Genomic DNA, 23,998 nt, shown 5'->3' with positions numbered 1-23,998 from the left:
ATGTAGGTACCATTTTCAGTACGGACAAGGAACGTTCCATCCATGTAATTGCTCATGGGGCACATGTTACCACAGGGTTACTGTTCTCTGAGTATTCACATGGAGACCAGGGGCTGTGCTCACATTTTCACTAAGCTGTGTGTTACAAGGAAAAGAGGAGATTCGAGATTTATGAGTAAATCTTCCCTTATAAAATTCCCTAACCATTGTTTTTCATATTCTTTTCCCCAAAAGCAAATGTGCCTTGCTTATTTCAGTGTTATATTATGAAATTGTCATGTGTTATTTCTGTGGTTATACTGAGGTAAATGCCAGTGGTAAAGCTTACAATTATTGGTTAATTGTAGGGTAATACAGCATCATCTTCACAGATTTACAGCACCATTTGCCTAGTATGTATATTTGACAGTGCAGGGAGTAGTAGCTTTTGGTCCATACTCCTGGAGATTTAGTCAAAAGGATGTGTAGAAGTTTTTGCTCAATGTATCTAATTAGCTAGTAGTGTGATTGGACATTTAGTAAAACATACATAGTTTTTAAATTGTATTTACCTCTAAACTGATGATAAACTGTTCTATGGACTTGGATGGTCTTGAGTTAAAGAGTTAAAAATTAGTAATAGTTAAAAATGCATCCAAGTTCTGTTTAAGCAGTGCCAATACATGTGCTTCCACTGGCTACTACATACAGCAGTGTCTTCATTTTAAGCTATGTAATAAATGAGAGTCTGTGCTACAGGTCCATTCTGTGTAAGAATTTGAGATCCTTTTCAGTGTTACTTTCATGCTGAAGATACTTGAGTATTTGGAGATTCACTCAGATTATGCTTTAATTTTGTAAAGTTGAGTTGTGCAGCACACTTCATTTTTTAATCATTTTATTGGTTTTCTTATCTTTTGCAATTGTGAATTCTGTTTTTTTGTTGTTGCTGTTTTGTTTTGTTGTTGTTGTTTTTAATTTTTAGCTGCTGACCTGAACATTACGTCACATATTCCCTACTCAATTTTTGTTTATAAGAGCCATTTCAAACTTAAAGTGATTCATGGTCCTCACTGTATTCTCTGTTCAGTGATACCCATATTCATATCTATTACTTATCTGTATTTTAAGACTATGAAAAGACAGTGACAGTTACATCTCCACTTCAAAATAATTCTCTCAAGTCCCTTCTAAAATGCAAATAGGTCAACTCTCGTCTTATTGTAATCTCTTGTTAAAGAAGTTCACTTAAACTTTTGTCAAGCCTTTACATTACCTAAAGCATTGTGATGATAAAATTGAAGAGTTCTACAGCCATCTGCAGGAATGCATTGATACTGTGGCAGAATGGTGTGGCACTGTTTATAGTGAATTTGTTCCTCAGGTGAGAGAGATGCTCATTGGAATATAATGGATAGAGAAGTATTGATCATTGCAGATTCATCTAATTTCAATATAGAAATCAAGCTTGAAAACATTACTACATCGTAATAGTATACAGCATAGGATTTTCCAAATCAGAGGACAGAAATTTAATAAACGTTGTTAAACAAAAAATACACAATATTCCACATCTGGCTTTGTTAGCAATCAGTACTTTTATGCATTTTTGACACAGAGCATAAAACCATTGTCTCCATTACTTAGAAGTTATCTTAGCAATGTCATAGTGTAGTCTGGTAAATGGTTTGACAGTAAATATACTGGGGGACAAAATGAAGCTTGCGTTCAATGACGTTGTAACTGCTCAACACAATTACAGTGCATTAACGAAAGCAACTGCTCTGATATCAAAGCATTGCAGCTTGCAAGGAAAGTGACAGCTGCTAAAAGCAGAAAGAGTAAAGTGAGCAACAGACATCTTACAATGAAGCATATAAAATAAACATGCAAATATTTTGTTTTTAATGCACTAGTACCCAGAGTTCCCAAAATGGGATGACAGCCATGACAAGGGAAGCTACCTGCTATTTAACACTATCTTCACTTCTTTCTGAAGAGACTGTGGATAAATTATTGGATTTTATTAGGATTTCTTTTAATTTGGGAGAGAGGTTAGGGTTGGTTTTGTTGTTTTTGTTTTGTTGTTGCTTGTTTTATGTTGGGTGTTGTTCTTTGTTTTGTTTTGTTTTTGTTTCTTTCTTTCTTTACTCTTGGAATGTCAGTGATAACAGATCCAGGTCTTTGCATTAGCCTTCCCAGAGACTAGGCTAGGGAATTTCTACCTCCAACAGCAGCAAAGATTATAATTACTAATGAGATAGTCAGGAACCACTGTCTGAGTTCAGTTGCTCACAAGGCGGATCACCATGTGAACAGTGCAGCTGTAGGTTCCATCCCACAGCAGTTCATTTAGGGGATGCAACCAAATGGTCCATTGACTGCAAAGCTCAGGTTAGATAAAAATCTGAAATAACCTACTAGAAATGTCTTGGAGAGGTGAATGTATGTAACAGCAGAAAAAAAAGGCACTCATCAAAAATACTTGCTTGTTGAGCTTTGACAGTTATGGAAAAAGTGAAGTTTGTGTTGCATGGGCATGGATAGAATTATTTGGGGAGTTCAAAGAGACAATTCTTGGCTTGTTACCATAGCAAGGGCAAGTACCTTGAAAAAAGAAATTGCAGGGAAGCTGCAACTCTTTAAGAAGAAGAAAACAAAATTTGACAGAGTGAATGTTTGTCACAGGGATGTATAGATGTGTGTGAATTGCTTTGCATGACATTGCTTCTGTACAGAGGAGAAACATATTTGCAGTATCAAAACTACTTTTCATTATGTTTATTATTATCAAAAAGGTTTTTTTTGTTTGTTTTACAGTTAGTGCCTTCCCCAGTCTGTCCTCAGTTTTTTATTTACCACGTAGAATGGAGAATCTAAATTCAGCACACTAGATTTAAATATATAAATAAAAATTGACAGTAGTTTTTCCGGTGTTTTTGTTTAATATGTTGAGGCATGACACAACAACAACAATTCCTGGCATGCTAGCATAAGTTCACACCAGCCTGGCTTTTGCAGCCCTCTGATTCCCCCCTGCCACAAGTTTGCCGCGGCTGTGACACTTGCAGGCCTGCTCCACCATGGTGCAGCTGATGCCCTGTCCATGCTCATATTTTTCTTATTGACAGTGAGTGTTCTTGCCAAACGCCAGGGACCATAGTCACATCTGTTTGTCTCCCAAGCTTGTCTGAGGCTGCTTAGGAACACTTTTTATCCAGAGGGCAGCTTTAACTAGGCCTAATACTCTGGAAAGCCTCTATTTGTAAATGCATACAATGAGGCGACAAGTTCTTGTTGTCGTTCCTTAAAAATTATTCCATTTGACACTGCTTGCTCCAGTCCCTGTCACCAGCACGTCAAAAGCCAAGTTTTCAGGCAAGGTGGTCTTAACAAGTTTTATTTTTTCCCTAATAAAATGCCTGGCTCCCCTCCAGAGTACTATTTATAAATGATAGCTAGAAGCAAGCTAGGGATAAGTAGAGAGAAGTCAGGCAAATAGCTATATTCCTTTCTGTAATCCTCGCTCTTCTGATTTAATGCTAAGGAACATAATGCTGAACTTAGCCTGATTGAGGGTCAGAGTTCTCCCTACTTTCTAATACCTCCATTACTAACAGTTCAAAATGTACTGTGTGGCTGAAGTATAATGTTTCATTTCATCCAACCTGCCAGTTCAATAGCTGTGATAGTTCTTGTCTCTTCCTCTTAAAAGCCCTGGCTTTTTGTTTTGCTGCAATCTGAACCAACAGCGCAGATCAGACGGTGAGACCTAGTGAAAGTAAACAACACGGCTTTAGCACTGAGAGTTAGTCTGAGGTTTGATGTTAGCGGCCATAAAAATGGATTTGACAAAGCTTAATTGGGGCTGTAGCGTATTGTTCTTTATTTGTGGCACATGGTATTTTCGACGACAACAAAGAAATACCCACTCTCACCTTGTCTGGTGATCGCGCTGCTGCACTTTGCAAAGACGAATGATTCATTTACGCTGAAGGAACAAGGCTGCCTTTCAGACATTCATTGATTTAAATTAAAAAGTAACTGCTGTGTTCTACATGAAGGGTGACAACAATAACAAAGTAGTCCTTACTTAGTGTTATTTGTTGCAACTCTATTTGGTGTGCCTGGAGGAAAAGTGGGGAGACCCAAGTACCATAATCTTACAGATCAATAATCTAGATATCTCAATGTAGTGTAACAGATAATCAATCCAGGGTAAAATAACTCAAATGCTGCTAGCTGTTACTCCTGTAGCTTGGGTCCTCAGGTTCAATTGCCTGACTTTATTAATTTTTATCTTTCATCCTGCTTGTATTCCTGGACACTTTCCCACTTTTTCATTCCGAAGAGAAAACACAGAGTTGCACAGTGTTTGATGTATCATTTACCACACCACTTATTCTGCATATAAGTGCATTATTCATTGGGGTATATAACATGTTTAACATCGGTGTTATATAAATATTCATTCCTCCATATTTTGTTTAAATATTAATTTTCTTTATTGTACAGTCAGTTACAGAAAAGTTACAATTATTGATTTCATTCTGAATTTAGAACTGAAATTTAGCACCACGCTAGTATCCTGGTTGTACTGCATTCGGTTTCTGGGTGTTAAAATAAGATGCAGTTTCAGCTTGGAAGAACTCTAAGGAAGAAAAATTTTGATTTAAAGTAAGAGACATTTGTGCTGAAATAGTTGACTTAATAACTGAAGCTAGAGTGCACTTCTGTGTGTATCTTTTTTTACTGGCATATTTTAGTATTTAAATAAAAGCACTGAAGTACATTCTTGCTAGTTTACTGTATTTTTTTCTTACATATGTAGAAGATTGTACATTGCTTTTTTTATCAAGACATTGTTTTCCCTCTTTACATTATTGATCAGATCTGAGGTCTCTCAACATACATGGACATTTGCTATTCATTTAGATGCAGAACAGCTTAAAAATGTTTTTAAATGCAGTAAAGGATAGGTCATATACCCACACTGAAACAAGATCCCTTGAGTGACAGAGTATTACTGTGCTACAGTAGACTATCAGATGCAGTTCTCAGCTTGTACTTTTATCAACTTTCAATGCTGCTGTGGTAAAAAGTTCATGGTTTTGAATAGCATTTATGGAAACATTAAAAGTATGACATAAATTATTCCATTTTTCCCTTTTCTGTTTTAGTTCTTCACAAAAAAAAATAATAATAATAATGCAGGCTACATATATTCCATTCTACAGGGATTGTACACTCCTGTAAGAAAAATCATTACTAAAATTCTCCTTTAAGATTATCTCCTAAAATTCAATATTTGAAAATTCCAAATTTACCCTCTTTTGTGGTACCTGACTGTGACTAGCTGGCTGGAGTGCAATAAGTGCTTGTCTGTCATCTTCTACAGCCCCACCAATTTTCCAGTCTTAAAGTGTAAATTCATAATTGTTTAATGTGCAGACTGGATAATGTGCTCTATTATATCATTCTCACAACTAGCCAATGAATTAGGAAAGGGCAAATTGGTGTGCTACAAGTTGACTTCATATACCTTTGAAGAGTTTACTGTTTCACGTTTTCTCATTCATTCTTCATCTTACCTTAAAAGAAATTGATAATACTTTTCCTGTAATAAATGTTGTTCTGACAGTTAGGCATTACTAGCCAATTGATAGCCTACCAACAATATTGTGATCTCTTTAGATAATTAATCTTTGCTATTTTCCTGTCAGGAGCAACAGTGTTTTTGTTTTATGTTGAGCTAGAAAGATCGCCAGTTTTGAAAATTAAAAAGCATTCCTTTTATATTATTCATTCCAGGAACAATTTATGATGCTGCATTTAGATACTGAGCGCTTGTCAACAAACATAATTATGCTTCGATATAAACAAGATTGGTGGCTTCATTGTGCAGCTTCATCTTGGCTGAATGTTTTGATATAGGTTCAGATTATACAAGCTGTGTATTTATGTGACATTTTTTGTCCTTTGTTAATAGTTTTCTCCTATAATTACTTGCAGGCAAACCAGTGTGCATTTAGGATCATTGTGCATGGGAGACATCAAACGGAGAAGGAAAGCTGCTCCCCTGCCAGGACCCACAGGTAACCAATTTCAGTGGGACAGAACACAAAACACAGTGTTAAATCTGTAAATACAAAGCAGTAGGTCAGTGACCCAGGGAAACGCTGGGTAAATTCAGTAACTTATTATGTAACTTCAGATTTGTCCTATCCCTACTTGACAATGGAGTTAAAGAAATAAATATACTTAGTTCTCCCTCAGACATTCCCAATTTGTAGATCTATGTAACATGGCACTTCTTTAAAGAGAGTGAATCTTTTTTCATATACTGAGAATCACAGGCAGTAAAAATCACTGCTTGTGTCTGTTTAAGCATTACAGGTTAGAAGACATAAGGTATCTTTTTTCTGTGAGGAATTTATATGAATATAACAAGTATCCTGTACCATTAAATCACGATATGAATTATTGGGCAAACAATTGAAAATGTAGAGATAAGCTTTAAAACTAGTGCTGTATATTAAATAGGAGGCAAGTTGCAAGCACATTTCTGAAAGATTTTTACAGATGCGAAGTCACAACCATTGCATGTATTTTGCTGATGTCACAGCTGTGAAATAACTTTTTCAATACCTAGCAGTGATGTATAGGACTCTTGTCAGTTTGTATTAATTATTTCTGTGCATACTGGAAGGATTAGACTGCATGTGTGTCTGTGTGGGGCTTTTTCTATATTGGTAATATGTAAATCTGGATTGCACATGGTAGTCGTATATCAATTATTATAGCAACATATGCAATGCATCTTCAAGTATATTCTAGATATCTGTCTTTAGAGAAGCCTAATGTTTATATTCGAGCTGAATTCCCCCTCCTGAAATTTCATTGTTTTAAACCTCAGTGGCAGAAACAGACCAAGAATAATATTAAAAATGTTATTAAAGCACCTTAGTGGCAGCAGTATGGAAAAAGAGAATGTCTGGGTCAGGTTCTAAGACTCTGAACATATGTGAAGTGAGAAAGAAAAATACTTAATGGCTGAAGAGAGAATAATATAATTATTTCTACAAGGTGATTTTCACTTCACAACTTTCAAGTACTAAAGGATGTCATTTTGTACTAAGAGGGTATGAAGTATCATGAAATTCATTTTATTACTCATTTTACCTTGTACTTTCAGTGTTCAGTATTTTATTTTACAAGCTGGTTCCTCTGTGTAACTTTGCAAAGCCAATATTTTGATACTAAAACAAATATATTCAATGTTATGTATCTATATATTCACAATTTCAGAGGTTGTGAATTTCTAAGACTTTCTTTTATGTGGAGGGTGACAGAGAATAATGGTGGGTAAAGGTATCATATGACGTGCCTTTTAACTAGTATGTAGGGTTATTTTCTTTTCAAGTTCAAGGTAATCTTTTTCAATTTTGCTCCCTATAGAAGGAAGGAGGATTTTTACTGTGTACTCACACAAGCTTTTTTCTGCATTTCATCACTGTAAATTTTTAAGCAAATAGAAACTTTGGTAAACTTTGACTAAACATTTACATATGCATAGGTAATGTATAACATTTTGTAAATTACAGTTTTCTTCACTACTAATCTTGCTACAACTTTGTTGTTCAACTGTTATGGGCCTTGTTTGTTTGTGCGTGTCAATATTTTATTCCACTTTATGAAAGGAACAGGGTAGAATTGGAAATATATCTGGAAATAAGGATAAAAAGAATGATTATGTTTATTATTGAATTATTCTCCTTTAAGTGGCTTTAGCAAAGGTACAGGAACAGAAGAAGTAGATTTTATACAAAAGAATTTGTAGATAAACTGTTTTCTTGAAAGAAAGAGGAAAAAAAAATATATGCTTACTTGAACACCAGTTGGAAAATAAAAGTTAATTATCTTCCATATTTAACATCATAGTGAAACTTGAAAGGCTGTCTGTAAATGAGTGATTAACTGCAATTTTTTTCTTGACCTGCATGTGTTACGTATTAGTAAAGTTTCACCTAATATAAGCCAATCCACTAAAGGAAAAAAAAAAAAAAAAAACGTATTTTCAAAACCCCGTGGTTTTTGAAAAAAATGACACTGGGTACAGTAATTCCTGTAGTGCTCTACACAGTTTTGAAAATAGTCATTTAAATGTTTAGATTCGGTAGTACCAGAAAGAATGACTGGTGATACCGATGCAGTATTGAAATGTGTTCTCTGTTTTTGAGTCTCACAAGGGTAGCACCTGCTACTTTCAGACATCTTACAGAGCTATAGCCTTCTGGAGCAAGCAATGTTATTGGTTAAACATTTATTAATTGTGACAAGAACACCCAATTTATTTCAGTACTCCAGCTTATTTACTGCTCTTTCACCTTTGTATTTTGTATTGAAAAAGTAAAATGAATATTGATAGAGTTAGATATTGATTTCTAAATTTATAGCCTGTTCTCAGACTGCAGTCAAAGTCACATACCAATAGGTTTGTGTATATTAGTAACAAAGGATGTAGATTTACTTGTACAGCAATGAGAAACTATTGAAGCAAGAAAGTCTTGAGCAGCATGGTGCATTTTACAGTTTGAAAAATGTCATTTGTAAAGGTGAAGAAAAGCTGTGTTGAAAAGCAATGAAGAAAATGGGAGATAATATTAGGTATGGATTGTTAGGAGCTGACAGTACTGAGATGGTAGGGTCCTATTCTGGCTTTTTTATTTTATTGAAATAAATATTCTGATTTGTGAATACTTGATATAGCCCCATCTGTGTGTTACCAAAGCTTAGATAGATAATTGGTTTAGCAACTAAATAAGGTACTAGGAAAAATTGTTTACTTCCTACAATTTTTTTTAAGAATCAAGTGTTATGCATTATGAATATATACTTTTTTGCACAGCTTCTTCCGTGAAATCAATATTATTTCAGTGATTCAGCAGTCAGATTTGGGGCCAGGTCATTCTCAATGACTTTATACCTTCTCCGGCTACCTGAGCAGTAGAGCAATTTCAGATGACACCCTGATATATTTCATTGCAGCAATACAGTGCCCTCAAGTTTGTACAAAAAAAAAAAAAAAACAACTCTTAGGCAAGCTAATAAATAATCATGGAAATAACGCTATCAAAACTGGCTTCCAATACCAATGAAAATAATAACAAAACAAAAAAAAATCATAATTTGTATGCAAGAGAAAGGACGTTCTCAGTAAAGTATCGTTTATACTTGAAATGCATGCATTAGGAATGCTTACAGTAATTTCAGTGAACATCTTAGATTACCTAGTTAAAGTCTCATATCAAGCCAGTAGATGCTACAGAATTTCAGATGCCATGTTCATATACTGTGTATGCATTCACCCCAGTTCCTTTCCTAGTGACTGTCATCTTCTGTGCAAGCTTTATTTCTCACCCCACTTCTGTTCAATCCCCAAGACCTTTTAGAATGTTTTTTTTTGTTTGGTTGGTTGGTTTGTTTTTGTTTTTAAATCAGAAACCTCTAAATCTTGCTTGCTGGAAATTTTCTTCGGTGTGCAAATTCTGCTTGACATCTGTGGGATGTTAATAACTTCATTTACACAGTGTAGAATGTTGGATCCAGAATTAAAAAGGTTAAGTTTTGCTCGTATGCATTACAAATAAACATTTATTTCTATTTGAAAACGATTTTTTTTGTCTGATATTTGCATTAGTGTGCTTCATGGTTTGGAGCAGGAAGAAAGTCTGCAAAATCTATTTTAAAAATATAAAGCTATTTTGTAGTTAAAATGCAAAGATTTTTCATTAAAAATGTATGTTATTATGCATTTTATGGGCAACTTAACTAAGACTGATAATTTTTATGAAAAACACATTTCAGATGTTAACATCTTTGTCTGGATAGCATGTTGCGTTGCTACTCTTCAGGCTGGTACAGACTGAAATGACCAAGCTAAGTGTCTCATTTTAAAGAATGTGTTTTAATGAAAAATATGACAGATTCTTAATTACAGTAGAAATACTGAGCACTCCTATAATGCCATCATGACTCACTTTAACAAGGTAATCAAAAGGGTACATGTTTTCATTCCTTTTTAAAAATTGCCAACGGAACAGCTAAGCAAACTATTTTGCTGATGCTTAATATGTCAGTGATTAAAAATCAGGCCTGAATATCTGCAGTACCAAAATGATGATTTGAAAAAGATTGTGATTACAGTGTGATAACAGAGGTGTCTGAGGGTAAGTTTGTAGTGAAGGTCAACTTCCTGAGATAGTTGCAAAGAAAGGGAAAACTTCTGCTGACTTGGTTGAACTGGCAGTAAATTTCCAAAATGCTAGCCAAACTATTTTATGCCTACTTTCTTTCTAGTTTGATTCATTGCTTTTCCATCTAAATGTACAACTCCATAGACAGAAATCACTTTTCACAGAGCAATACAGCACTGACATGTTGTGAACACTTCACCTTACTGTGTTTCTTCTCCTTGGTCTACCAAGGTCCTTTCTGGGGTACAAAGCCTAGCTGCTTGATCTTCCAACATATGGATGCTCCTTGATACTCTTTTTTTTTTTTATTAACTGATTTCTTCAGGAGATGGAATTTTAGGGACTTCCTGTTTCGTTTCTCTTCTGCTATCGTATTGTTTCACTAAATCAGTTCAAAAATTAAAAGATCGGGGAATGCCATACAGTATTTGAAACTACTGCCCTTGCAGAGCAAAAGACTTTTAATGTTGAGCAGAGGTCATCGGTTCAAGCAGGGTCCCTTTCATATGGTCACCAGAGTAACAAGGAGAGTTCAGTAGCAAACTTCAGAAGAAAAGATCCACAATGCAACAAGAACCGAGTTTATACTGGGAATTTGCCAAGGAATTTCTTGTGATACAGAGAAAAGGAGAGAAGACAGAATTCTTCAGGCTCTATGCACAACCAATACTGAAGAACCTTTCAGATCAGCAGAAAACTATTTTCTACATGCTCTCTTCTCCCAAAATGCAAAAGATTCAAAAATAATTCTCCAAATGACTCTGGGAGTCTTTCCTAAGATAGTTGTTACTTTCTGGCTGTGGAAAGCATTCCAATTGCCTTCTGTCCACAGAAGGCGATCTTTTGGACTTCACCTTCAAGAATCATAAACCGTCTTAACAGAGAATATCCCCAGTGTCCTTAAAGACAGTATTTAAGAAATTTCTGCTAGAAAAAGGCTAAACCAGACTTTTTGTTTTCAAGTTCCAAAGATACATCTTGGTAGGGGATTGTATGCATAAGACATAACTTCCAATGAAGCTGAAGGTATCAGTAGGAATATTCATCCTCTAGGTGCTCTGTAAGTTCTGCTCTTTCTCCACTAGGTACCATAAAAAAATGGTGCCCCACAGAGAAGCCACCTCCATTTTACATGCTTTTTTGTTGGTGGTGCTTTGTTTGTTTGTTTGTTTTTTTAATCATCGCCTTTTCCATATGGGCTGATGCCATAATACAGTTTTCCCCAGAACGCTGTTGGTAATACGGTATAGATGACCTGTTTCAGCATGTAGATAAAGGGCAGGTTATGAGAGGAAATTATTTTTCTCAGGCCCATTTAATATAAGAATCCTGTTTTAACAAATTCTTCAAATTACTGGGAAGAGTTAATGAAATGAGCAACACTTCATATTCCTAGAACTCAACCAATAAAAGTGGCACATGACACTTCTGTCACCCTGCTTTAAGTTGATACCAAAGGACTTCTCTAGACCAGGAAAGGTTTGAGAGTTAAAATGTGCACTCAAGAGTACTCCAACCACATAGGCACAGAAAAGGCAATAGAAGTGCCTATTACCTCCAGTATCTTGGCACTCCATCCCAATTTGGTTTAAGATCAGTTAGAGCTACTGTAATGGGTGTAGTCATAATATCCATTCAATCCTCAATCTTTCCGCTGAAATTAATGACAACCGAGCTGTCCATTTGGAGAATATTACTGTCGTTTAAGTTCTTTCCCTGTGGGATTCAGTGCAGGGTTACAGTTCTTTCAGAAAAGTCAGGGAATGCTAATTAGAAGCGAGCAATTTTGCTGTAAATTCTAGGTGTATTGAGCAGAACTTAGGAATGCTTCCTGGTGGAAATGCTTCTTCTGAAATTAAGTCTACTGAGTCTTTCTGTCAGTATATCTGGGAAGTGAATCTGACCCCAATTTGGACCCAAGTGAAAAGATGGGCTTGAATTTCAAGAGATTACCCTTACCAAGGAATAAATGGGATTCTACTAATTCTGTCTCTCTCAAGACTGAAAAGGCAAAAGGTACTTTACCCACAATGTGGTCTGATGGAGCATGGGAGGGGAAGAACATCTGGAATCCCAGCTCCAAGTGACCTGTGGTGCTAGAGATGACCAGTTTAAACCAGTTCAGTGCCTGACTTTTCATCAGTGTGTGGATTTACATTGGGAAGGTTGGAAATGAATATAAAATTTAGGGTCTATAGTGCAGGGAAGGATGCATCTACCCATGCTGCAATTGTGCAACCATTCCTTTAATACACCCAGCAGTGGGGCAATAGGAATGAAACTCTAGCAGTGCCGACATTAACAGCATTGTGGTGTGACTGCTGGGTAGGTATGGAGGTTTCCAGCACCACCTGAGGTTCTGACTCTGTCCTCTGTGATGTTCTTAACACTGTGCCAGCTAGAGCAGAATACAGCGCAAGCTGTAAGTGGGACTATAATTATTCTAAGATTGTTCTTTAGACACAATGTTTGATACCTCAATGTGAAGCATATGTAAAAGTCTGTTCTAAAAATCAAATCTCAAATACTTAGCTAAATAATATGGTATTTTCATAAGTGATTTTTTTTTATTATTTATGCAGCTATAGAATACTGAATTGTGAAAAACACTGGAGGTACTGATGTTAAAAATACCAGTACGTCTGTCAACTATGTCACATTGCTGACTTTATACAATTATCCAAAATGGTTTTAAGCATCTAGGCAGTCTGATTCTCATTTTGTTAGAGAGAACTGGCATTAAAAAAAAGATGCACTACAGCGACATGTTATTTTGATTATGTTCCTTCTAAAATGTATTGTGTATCAAGATCAGTCCCTACTGTTCTGAGCTCATCTGTCTAGTGAGAAATCAGAAAAGAAAAAGAAGAGATGGAATATTAAATGCTTTCAGAAAATGAGGGGGAAAGTGCACTAGCTTTTAAAGTGAAGCAGCATGTATCGTTTCGCCTTCCATTGGCTGTTTATCCAACATCAATACAACACTTTAGGAGCCAAATTACTAAACAAGCTGCCAATTAGGCTTGCAGTCAGCTGGATAGATTAGTGGCTAAGAGAGGCAGATACAAGATTTTCATCTCTTGAGCCAATTACGCAAGTGAATTACCATCCACAATGCTCCTTGGAAGATTTGAGGTAGAAAGACTGACTCTGCTGTGATAGACATAAGTGAGATCCAGGGTAGGGGGTAAGGGTTAGCAGGCCATGTATTGCAAAAATTACCCAAGCAAAAAGAGATCCTTCTAGGAAAGGATTTAAAGGATTTAAGGCTGCTAGGAGCGATAGAGGAGGAAATAATAGTTGTGGTATGCTCTGCAAAGGCATTGCTGTTCTACTCACAGGTCTTAATCATATAAAAGAAAGATGAAAGGCCAAGACTATATTTCTGTACAGTGTCATTTTCTCAGAACTGTTTAAAAAAACATTTTCTTAACATCAAAAATAGTTTAGCAGCCAGAGATTACTTCAGTATGCCTTCATTTTTTTCTTCCAACTGGAATAAAAATATTTTTTTTTTTTTAAAAAAAAGCATTTTCTTAAATAAGGGTTATTTAAGAGATTGAACCTAGCTATATTCTGATTTTATTCACTCCAATTTAAACCAAACATACTTGATGTTAGTCTTATCCAGAAATTGGACCATACAAATAAATATTGTCACAGTAATAGTTAATAGGGTCACAGTTGCTTTATTATTCTATAATAAATGATAACTTAATTGGTGAGCTTTTAAGTATTTTAGAAGAAGCATTTTTCAAATACAATGGATCTGTCAGATAAAAACTGTACGTAGGCTCATTTGTTTCCTGCTGAGATGGTGCAACATTGTTTCTTAAATGTGAAGCAAATTTAAAACCTGAACTTTTGCAAGCTGTTGTATCCAAAAATGATTAAACAGATGTGGAGCCTGCAGCAGCATTAGACCTCTGATCTGATTTTAGCTTACAGATGGAATTAAATTAATTCATGGCAATCACTGTAAAATCAAGGGTATGGCACTGAATGCTAGTGTACTGTTTAACCAGGACATACCTGTCTCAACAGCTGTTAAGAAGAAATTGCATACCTTTATTTTTCACTGAAGCCTGCGTTTAATACCATCATAAATATCATATCAAAATTAAACAAATGCGATGACTTCTTGGTTTTCATGTGCTAATTTTGCTTCTTCCTTCTCATAGGTACCATGCTCCGTGTATGTAAGGTCATATGCATAATAAATGTAGACCTTGAAGAATGCCCATTCATGTACACCAAAGTGTATTGCTGGTATTGTGAAGTGAAGGGATGCAAGTGGAGGAATTTTATAGTGCTGTCCTTTCAAGCAAGCTGCTGTTCCTCAGTGTTAGCTCCTCAGTTGTGTAATGGCAACCACTCCTGCATCCAGACAGCATCTGGTAGATCAGGAACCAGATTATTATGGTTGCTAAGACTTCTCAGTCTGTAAAAAGAAAAGGCTTTGCACAGGGAATTCCAACAAATTCTTACTACAGAGATTTCCGTATAACTCCTGCAACACCACTAAACCTCATACAGCAATAAAGTCAGAAAAAGGCATCCCTGCTTTTTTGCTTAATACGATGTTGCATAGTTATTTTTCGTGGGATGGCACAATGGGTTGATTTTGTTCTTGCTCCTGGGTGGGTCGAGACTGAACACGTCCCAGAGGTAGCACAGCCCTTTTCAAGGCCAGTGTGCTTGGACTATTCTCTTTAAAAGGGCCTACTGGCTAGTCCAAGAAGTGCCATGGGCATGAATTAAAAACTGAACTTGAAGATGAATATTACAAGGACAATTACTGATTTTAATTAGAAAATGAAAGCCCAAAGCATAGGAATGAGGGTCAGGGGAATAACAAACAGCGTAACATGATTTTTAAGAGCTCTTTTCCATCATGCAGTCAATCAAAGATGCAAGGTTGTTTTTTTCTGTTTGCTTATTGGCCATGGAATGGAGGAAAAGGGCAGTTATGAATACAGCTATCCATATTCTTCTCACTCAAGTAAAATATTGCATTACAAGTTAACATTCCTGCAATTTTCATCCATCATTTGAAAAATTTAAGACAGATGTAGATATATATTTAGATAAAAACTGGCTCTACTGCAAAAGAATGTCCTGCATACACTAAACCTTTTTTCAGACTTGAAATAAAAGCTATCTATATCTACCTTATTTGCATGAAAGAGTAGTTAGTCAATGTACATGCCCACAAAATAGGCAAGTTGGGTGGCTTTTTGGTTTTGCCTTATTGTTGTACAAAGTCTCCAATCACAGTATCCTTCGGACAGTGGACGCTGTTTGATTGTTTGCCCAAAAGTGAGTTGTGAAGCCAAGTTTGTGGTGGTTTCTGCTCTCTTTCTTTTTGTTACAAATTGGCAAAATGTAAGAATAAAACAGAAGGCTTCAGGGCAGGTCTTAGTGTTCTCACAGGAAATAGAAAAGTATGCATGGTGGAGTAAAAAAGATTTTTTATATACATTTTAGAAGCACTTTGTATCTGTAAAAACAAAAAGTATTCCAATTTTCCTGTTAGTTACAGGAAAGAAAAAAAAAAAACTATATCAAAGAATATCAAAAATAGAAAGATGAGTTTGTTAAATAACATGTTACGGTACAGATTATTCTTTCATATATCTTTTGTGTGAGGTTGATCTAGATGTCTTGAGAATTGAAATTCATGTAGGAAGGTATATATTTTGCAGGAAGAAGTCCATGGGTTTTCCTCCAAATAGGATAACAAAAAAAAATTGCTTTTTTTTTTTAGCTCAAGCTGTGCTTTGCATGCCATCCTAGCAGCATTTCTCTTTGTTGCCAAGCAGCATTATGAATCATTTAATATTCCCAATACTTATAAAATACACTTGTATACTTGTTCTGTACTGCTTGATGGATCTCTTGGATCTTTCCTTGGAAGTTTCCCCATTAATTGTACCACAGACACTAGAACCACATCCCATTTCTTACCATGAGTTGTAAAGAGTAGACCAAAACGCGCTTCCTGGATTTTGCTTGTGAGGTTTTACCTTTATTTTTGTTGAATGGTAGCCTTTCTTCTTTTCACCATTTTTTGAGCTAGAAAGTACAACTAAGAAGGTTGCAAAGCCTGTGTTGTGTATGCCAGGCAGTGTCAGGGAGTTATCTGTATGAAAATTGACTCTGCCTGTGGGGGCCTGAAAAGAAAGGAAGTCTTGGTCATTGAATTCTGTGCTGGTCAGTTCAAGAGGAACCCTCTCGGGGACAGGAGTCGTCTGACTTAAAAGCCTTTATTTTAAGCCTAGCATTAAGCATAGCTTCAAACTAGTATTAAAGGACGCCTTCTCTCAGTACGTTTCCCTTTTTCTTTGACTCAGGGACCGAGATGCTTGGAAGCTTCCTACCTTTCATGTGGCCACTGTTTTGCTGAATCTAAACAGATCTGTAGTGAATAGTGCTTGAGTACTGTACATTCATCATCTCAATCACTATCAGGTTTTTAATGTGCACCTCTCCTTTTGACCCTCTGTCTGTGGGGGGGGCTTCCACTATGGGGCTTTGTTTTCATTTTATGTTTGCGTGATAAATTAGGATTTTCAGAAGAGCTTGTTCAACTTTTTTTGTGTTCCTGTTTAGTAAGTTAATATAACAATGAGCCAGCTGCTTGTCAGTAGTAAATACTTGATTGAAGACATCATGTTCTCCAAAAGCACAACACCATGGTCTCCTCCTACAGTATTTTTTAAGAAGCAGTATGTCAGAATAAGTAGGTAGAAAGTTAAGCAGATAATGTTTGAAGCTGGGCATGTGGTGAGTTCTGTTGTTCTATTATCAGGGGAAGGAATGTGTTGAAAAGAGCTGAAAAGAAAAAACAGCTGCCTGTATAAAAAAGCTCATGTTACTTCAAAAGCTTCATCACTTTTTAAAATTTTGTATGGTGTAACTCGTTAAGTTCTACTGAAAATTCTTGAAACAAATATCATTTGTATTCCTCATGCAAGACAGCTACATATGGGAAAGCTTATCCATGCATCATCTCCAAAAGTCTAGCTTGAGGATCTTGGTTGATGAGGGAAAAAAAACAGTTTTGTTACTTGACATTCACATTTCTTTATGCTGTAGTCATAAGAAAATGAATCTGTTACATTATACTTGCAGTCCTGACAATCTCTTCAGTAGTGTGTGCACAGCTTTTCTGAGTTCTCAGTTGTACAGGAAGAGACCCAATGTTACTGAAAAATACCAAAAAATAAAGATGGATATATTAAACATCTCTTGCATCTTTAATAAAAGAGAAACTGTGTAAGGCTATGGCTGAATTTCAAAATTTTAGACCGCCTATTTTTATCTTCTGTGTAGCATCTGTAGTTGTTTAATCAAAAATATTTAATGTGTTTTACTGAAAGAGATCTTCTTGAGCATTGATAAATATTGCTGAGAATGAAAAGATGGTTGTGACATTATGGTGTGCCTTGGTTTAGTAATTTTATAGGACCACATATCTGGGCAATCTTGTCTGTGTATTGGTAGACTTGTGCAAGGGGGCACATGTCCTCTGAGACTGACATACAACCCACTGTATTGAAATACAAAAGGATCTGCGGCAATATTTGTCACATCTAAAAACTAAGCAAGACTTCAGAAACATTGAAAATAAAGCAAAACCTTAGGCTGTATTATTTAGACTCATAAGCAGTGAGGAGGTCAACATGTGCAAAGACAGCCTGTTCTAGCAACCTATTAGATGAATTAGGAGAATAAGAAGGTTTAAAGCTTTAAGGGAGATTATCCTGCTATTCTCCACATGGCAGGCAGTGCTGATTAATGCTGTGTGTTTCTTTAATCTCAGGGTTTGTAGGTGAAAACACCCAACCAATCCCAGAAAACAACATTGGAAACCGAATGCTTCAGAGCATGGGCTGGACTCCTGGCACAGGCCTCGGACCAGACGGCAAAGGGATAGCAGAGCCAATACGAGCCATCCAGAGACCAAAAGGACTCGGACTTGGATTTAGCTGACAGAAATATACTCTGGCTGCCAAGTAAAAGTAAAGATCGAAAGTAATTTAAAAAGACAAGGGAAAAAGTTGCTATCTTGTGTTATTCATTATGATCAGCAGATCCAGTTATTCTCTTCTCAAAGATCACTGAAGTCTTTGTGCTTCACATCAGCTACACCAGCTGCAAACTACAGCCACAGCGGCAGAACCGGCGTTTGAATCTAACTTTACAATGGTGCTAAAGTGTATGAACACTTGTACTTTTTTATTTTCTCTGGTCTTAGAGTTTGTATTAAGCATAAAATTCAGTATATTCACTTCTTTTCATAAAAGCTTCTGACGCAGCAGATTTTAGTATCTAAGCAAAATTTTTTTTGTACATATAATTTCATCTCAAGAGTCTTGATAAGATTTGTCAAGGAAAATGGAACTTTATACAGCTATTGTGTTTTCCCCCTTTTCAGGCAAAATTTCCAAACCTAATATTTCTAGTGTTTAACAGTATTTGAGGATAAGCTGTCATTTTGCCCGTAAGATATACATGTTTCCAACTGGAAGGTGATATGTTATATAGTTTTGTATAAAAGCATGAAAAATGGTTTTGTCATCATAGCAATGCCATTCCAACATCGTAATCTGGCAGTGTATCACAGTCTTCCATGTTCAAGCTCAAAAGTAAAGCTTTTATAATTGTTTTTACATTTACAGGATTATCTTTTTTTTCAGCAGATATTTAAATTTAAAGTTTATTCTGAGTTTGGATTTCTATTTATATCAATAATCTTCAGTGTGTCCACATTTAAGAATAATATCAAATTTGAACCTGGAAATTGTATTTTAAAGATAACTTTGTCTTTCAGTGTTTATATACCAGGGTTTAGCATATTTTAAACAATGCAGTCAGTGTTCAGCGTTCGTTTTGTGATCGTGCTGTTGTGAGTGAGCCACAATCTTTAATGATCATGAAGAAACAGAAAAAGGACAAGGAGAAGCAAGATTAGAGTGGAGGAAAGGAAGGGAAAAGATACTTTGGCATCTCACAAATCTAAGCTAGCAATTTAAAATCAAGAGGGATCATTAAGTGTTTTAATCAGTATCCTAATGTATCTAATGTCAGCAGAAGTAATTTCATTAAGCAGTAACCAATCAAGCTCCTAGGGTACTCTTGGTCTGCAGTATAAAACAAATTCTACTTTAAAATTAAGTGATAGGGCTGAAGAAAACTGTTGGACAAAGGAGAAAATCCTGACGCTGTTGTAGTAGTTGGCAATATTTACCCTGTTTACACAGGGAGCAGGATTTGATTCTTCAGTCTTTTTTTTTCCCCTTCTCTGCTACCAGACTGCTTAGAAAAATATTTACCTCTAGATGCTTGCAAAGATGACTCCTTAAAATAAAGGGAGCACAGCTTCCTTCATGTGACTGTGAAATATAGTGAAGAATTTTAAGTATTTTTATTACTTGTCTTTTTCTCAGCTTCACCAATTATTTCCACAAAGATAATGCTAGGAAAAGAAAAAGTGGCAGCATTATAGCACTGAATTTGCTTAAAAATAATGTTCATCCTTTCCACTGTGAGTACTGTCAGTTTGGGAACATTCCTTCACAATTACCTAGAGTAAAAAATTAGTACCTAACGTTGTTTTTAATGATAGCTGAATGCACATGTTCTCTGAGTTTCAGAAGAACTATCAATTGTTGTTTCGAGCCTTGGTATCATTGTGTGGTTTTACTTTTTGACACGATAAGAAATTTTAAACAGGCTTGATATTTATAATCAACAGCAACTTTTATGGAGGGTTTTGGGGCATAGCTTAATGTAAATTAGCCACCTCAAATATCTCTTGCACAACTAAGCTGAGTTAAACACATTCCATATCTAAAGAATTTCAGGGCCACGTAATTGCAAATGGCCAAGAACCTGGAGTTCTGCAGACAGCAGAGGTGCTCACTTCTGTAATTGTGTTGGTTTTGTTTTTTTTACAATAATGAATTTGTGTGGCACATTCCCATTCTTTCAATGCAAATGTACTGCTAGGGCAACTGAAGACCTCTTTGTCTTGTACACTATCAGAAATTCCTTCAAATATTTTGAAACATGTGAGTTAAGGACAGGAAATTCATATTTTTCTAATTGTTCTAGCTCTAAAACTGTAGAGGAATATTGATTTTCTCTTAAAAACTCATTCTTGTTCTTTGGTTACAACTCCAACATATCTTGGGTAGGAAACTTTAAGTATGGCATATATAACGCTGACGTATTTCTGTGCATTTTATCATCATAGTAGTTCCTCAAGAAATCAGTCTGCAGCTCCAAAAGTGCTTGAAAATATTTCCTGTTTTATGAAGATAAGGGGAAAATAATGGATACTTGTTGAGAGAAAACCTCTTTTCAGCTTTCAGCTCTATTCATCCATTCAAACAGATACACTTGAGCATAAAAATAAATAGCCTTAATGGAAGAATTATTTAGTAAGATCAGAAATCTTATAACTTTTTGTTTTATATCAGTGTTAGAAATGATTAGATGTTAAAACCAGTCACATTGATTTTGGTATGGAGATAAGTAAACCTTTGTTTTCCAACAGGTATTCCTATAGATGCCACAGCTAACAGTCAACTTCATCTTCTAGAAGCTGTAGAAGAAACTGATTTATTAAAATATATTAAGCTAGCGTTTCAAGACATTTTAATGTCACAGTAAAATTCCCATTCAGGCTCACACTATTATTTTTCTGGTTTTCCACATCTCACAGGAGTGATTTTAAAGATATTCCAGTAGTGTAATTGTGCACAGTTAAAGCTAGTGTTAAACAAAACAAAAACGCATCGCTTTTTGGTTTTTTTTCTTCATTTTTTAAGCCACTGCAGTGTTAGATGGCTTTGAAACAAGTCAAAGTACTCGAATTTTTTTTCTTCAGGTTTTTCCCATACCTAACTTGCATTCATAATATGACACATGCCATAAAACTGGCTCACACTACTTTAAAATACATATACAAGTGTTTTCAGATAATAATTCCTAATGGCTGTGATACTGAAGGTTTTTATGCCTATATAAATAAATATGGAATCATCTTGTATCTAAAAGTTACCATCACTCACCAGATTCTTTCCATTTAGGTGTTTGATTAATTGGTAGTTCAGCTGATATCATAATATTCTGCCTGTGCAGAATGTTTAGTAAAAAGAAAAGTGCATACAATATTATTGGCATTGCATTTTGCTACATGTTCATTGTGTCTCAGTTCTGTGAATTAAGCCATTAACTGTTAATAAAAGAAACACATGAGCGGTTTCTGGCAGAATCCAGTTTTTAAATAAATATTTGTTGAAGTCAGAGAAGCATTATCAGTATGCTTATTTTAACAAGTTTGTCCCTGCATCCATCTTTCTGCAATTAGGTCAATAATGGGTGTAGAATGGCAGTAAATAGCTAATAATATGTATAGAATGCTTTGCTTTAACAACACAAATGCAAGATGAAATAAAACAATTAGACTTCATTCTTCATGGGTTTTGTATGTTCTTTTCTTTAAACTGCACTTTTTGATAGCATTGTTATTGCTCAAGTGAATGCAAAAACTTTGTTTCTGAAAATATAATTAAGGTTGCTAATATCTTATAGCAAGTACATGTATATTCTGCTAAACCTTAGAGAGTTGTACCTTCTTACTCTCATTTATTTTCTAGCTGGTTATTATCCAGCATAAAATATTACACCACAATGTCACAAAATGCCTCGTTTAAAGTGTTTGCAGTACTCTTGTTGTTATCATATTCTTCTAAGACGTTTAAATACAAGTCTTTAAGTATGTGTAAGTATGTGTATACTTTGATAACTGTACCAGGACAGTATGCTCTCTCTTCAAGCACGTCTCCAAAACTGTTGCTTCTCAGAGAATTCACGCTACATTTGTTTTACCTTCCTGCTCCCCATGCTCACTGAGTAGTTTCAGTAAAGCTGTATGAGAAATGGGGATTCCTTCCCTATCTTACACTAAATTCAGGAGACCTTTTAATTAGGTTTTCATTCACAACGGTGGTTTTGGGAACAGTGGCATAGTTAGCACACAGTGACTACAATAGAAAAGGTGCCCACAGTAGAGTCCCATATCTAAAGGCAGTGTATGTATTCAGTCTGTACTATTCAACTTAGTGAAAAGCACAGAATTATTTCTTTGTCTAGCTGTAAAGATAATCTAACGTGTTAAAAGAGAAAATGTCATTCTTAAAGGTCGTCATGTTTTTGCTTTGAATTCTCTGTGGAAGAGCTTTGCTGTGATTGTTTTTGTTTGTTTGTTTGTTTGTTTGTTTTTACAGGTATGGTATTTAAGATTGTTTTTTGTTGTTTGGATTGGTTTGGTTTGTTTTTTCATGACATATACTTTAAAAAGTCTTGGAGGAGGTGCAACAATTTCAGCATGGATGTTCTGCTTAAGTGGTTGGTTTTGCCTTTTTTTTTTTTTTTTAACTAGAAAAACTGTAAGCTTAACAGCATGGATTTTTATAGGCTTTATCTACACTATAAGAGTTTGGTAAAACTGTCAACAAACTTTTTAGTGTAGGTCTGCAACGAGGAAAACTTTACCACAACAGTGAAAGTTTCATGATTAACTGGCAGTAGGATAACTCTAGTGGAAATGTTTGGGCTTCCTATGAGTCCTTTCTGTAACTGCAATAAAATAGATACTGCAGGTACTTTGACCATGGTGGTAAGTTGCTTGTCAATCTTTAAGTAAAAGACTGAAAATCACTCAGATTCTTTAAACTTGATCTCCTGCCTCTATGAGAACTGTGATTATTAAAAGCTGTGAAAAGTGATTTGAATTAATATGAGATATGCCATCTATTAGAAAATCATGATTTTGGCTTGACTGTTTATAGTATTGTTATGATGAATTTAAGTAATGTGGAGTCTGACTTCTGAAACTGTGAATATAAGTCGTTAGTCTTCAAGGATTTTGTTTTATTGTAATATATTTACACTGATTAAGTATATGATCTTATTAAAATGAGATTATCTTTCAGAATATTTGATCATACATATGTTTAGTTTAGTGTGCTTTAAGTCATCAGCGTAGTCCTTCATCCTTGTCCTTTTTTACTGAAGAAGCATAGTCCTATATATGTGTTAAGTGATAATGCCCTGTGGTTTCTCTCTTAGTGTTATCTCATGTATGTGCTAAGTGATAATGCTCAAGATCATTTGTACCAGTCTAGTGAAGTTGTTTTCCAGTACCTCACCTGGCCAATTTTCTGAAAGGCCTACTGCTGCCTTTGTCAGTTACAGTTCAACACTTTGACACTTCAAATTGAAATTTCTTCCACCTTGACAGGGTGTTGTGTTTGCTCAACCCCAAACTGATGAAGACTGGAAGATATGTAACACTTTCGGCACCTAAATATCTCCATTGCCTTCAAGATGGAGTACTTCATAGGTCTAAAAATAAACATGCATGCAAATGTTTGAAGACTGGGGCCCTAACTTCCTTCTCTGTAATAGAAATGAGTCCTCAATTTTCCATGGCATTAGAGTTCCTGCAAGTCACTGGAGTGACTTGAGTCAACTGGATTGTGCTGGCCCATCTTCAGAACAACTGATTGGCTTCTCTACGTAGTTCACCATACTCCTGTTGGTTTCTCTCTTGCACAAACTTTGCTGTTTTCTTAGGGAATATGCTGGAAGCCACAGGAATTTCTCTTGTTGCATTTGCAAGTAGCAATTCACAAAATTTCTATTCTTTACTACTAGTTTCAAGTGTTAAAAAGTAAGTTTGAATTCCA

At 35.5% G+C, this 23,998-nt stretch overlaps 1 protein-coding gene across 1 annotated transcript in view; it reads left to right on the top strand.

Moving 5' to 3' along the window:
• GPATCH2 (G-patch domain containing 2) overlaps positions 1 to 23,405 on the top strand; it is a 117,710-nt gene extending 94,305 nt beyond the window's left edge. Inside the window, exons 9-10 of the mRNA XM_082757730.1 lie at positions 5,992 to 6,074; positions 18,061 to 23,405. Of these exons, the coding sequence (XP_082613856.1) occupies positions 5,992 to 6,074; positions 18,061 to 18,230 (253 nt within the window). The 3' untranslated portion in view covers positions 18,231 to 23,405. The remainder of the gene's footprint in view (positions 1 to 5,991; positions 6,075 to 18,060) is intronic.
• Positions 23,406 to 23,998: the final 593 nt, after the last annotated feature.

Source organism: Aythya marila (assembly GCF_965140915.1).
Source record: "Aythya marila genome assembly, chromosome: 3".
NCBI classification, from domain to species: Eukaryota; Metazoa; Chordata; class Aves; order Anseriformes; family Anatidae; genus Aythya; species Aythya marila.
This window is presented reverse-complemented; position numbering and strand designations above follow the sequence as displayed.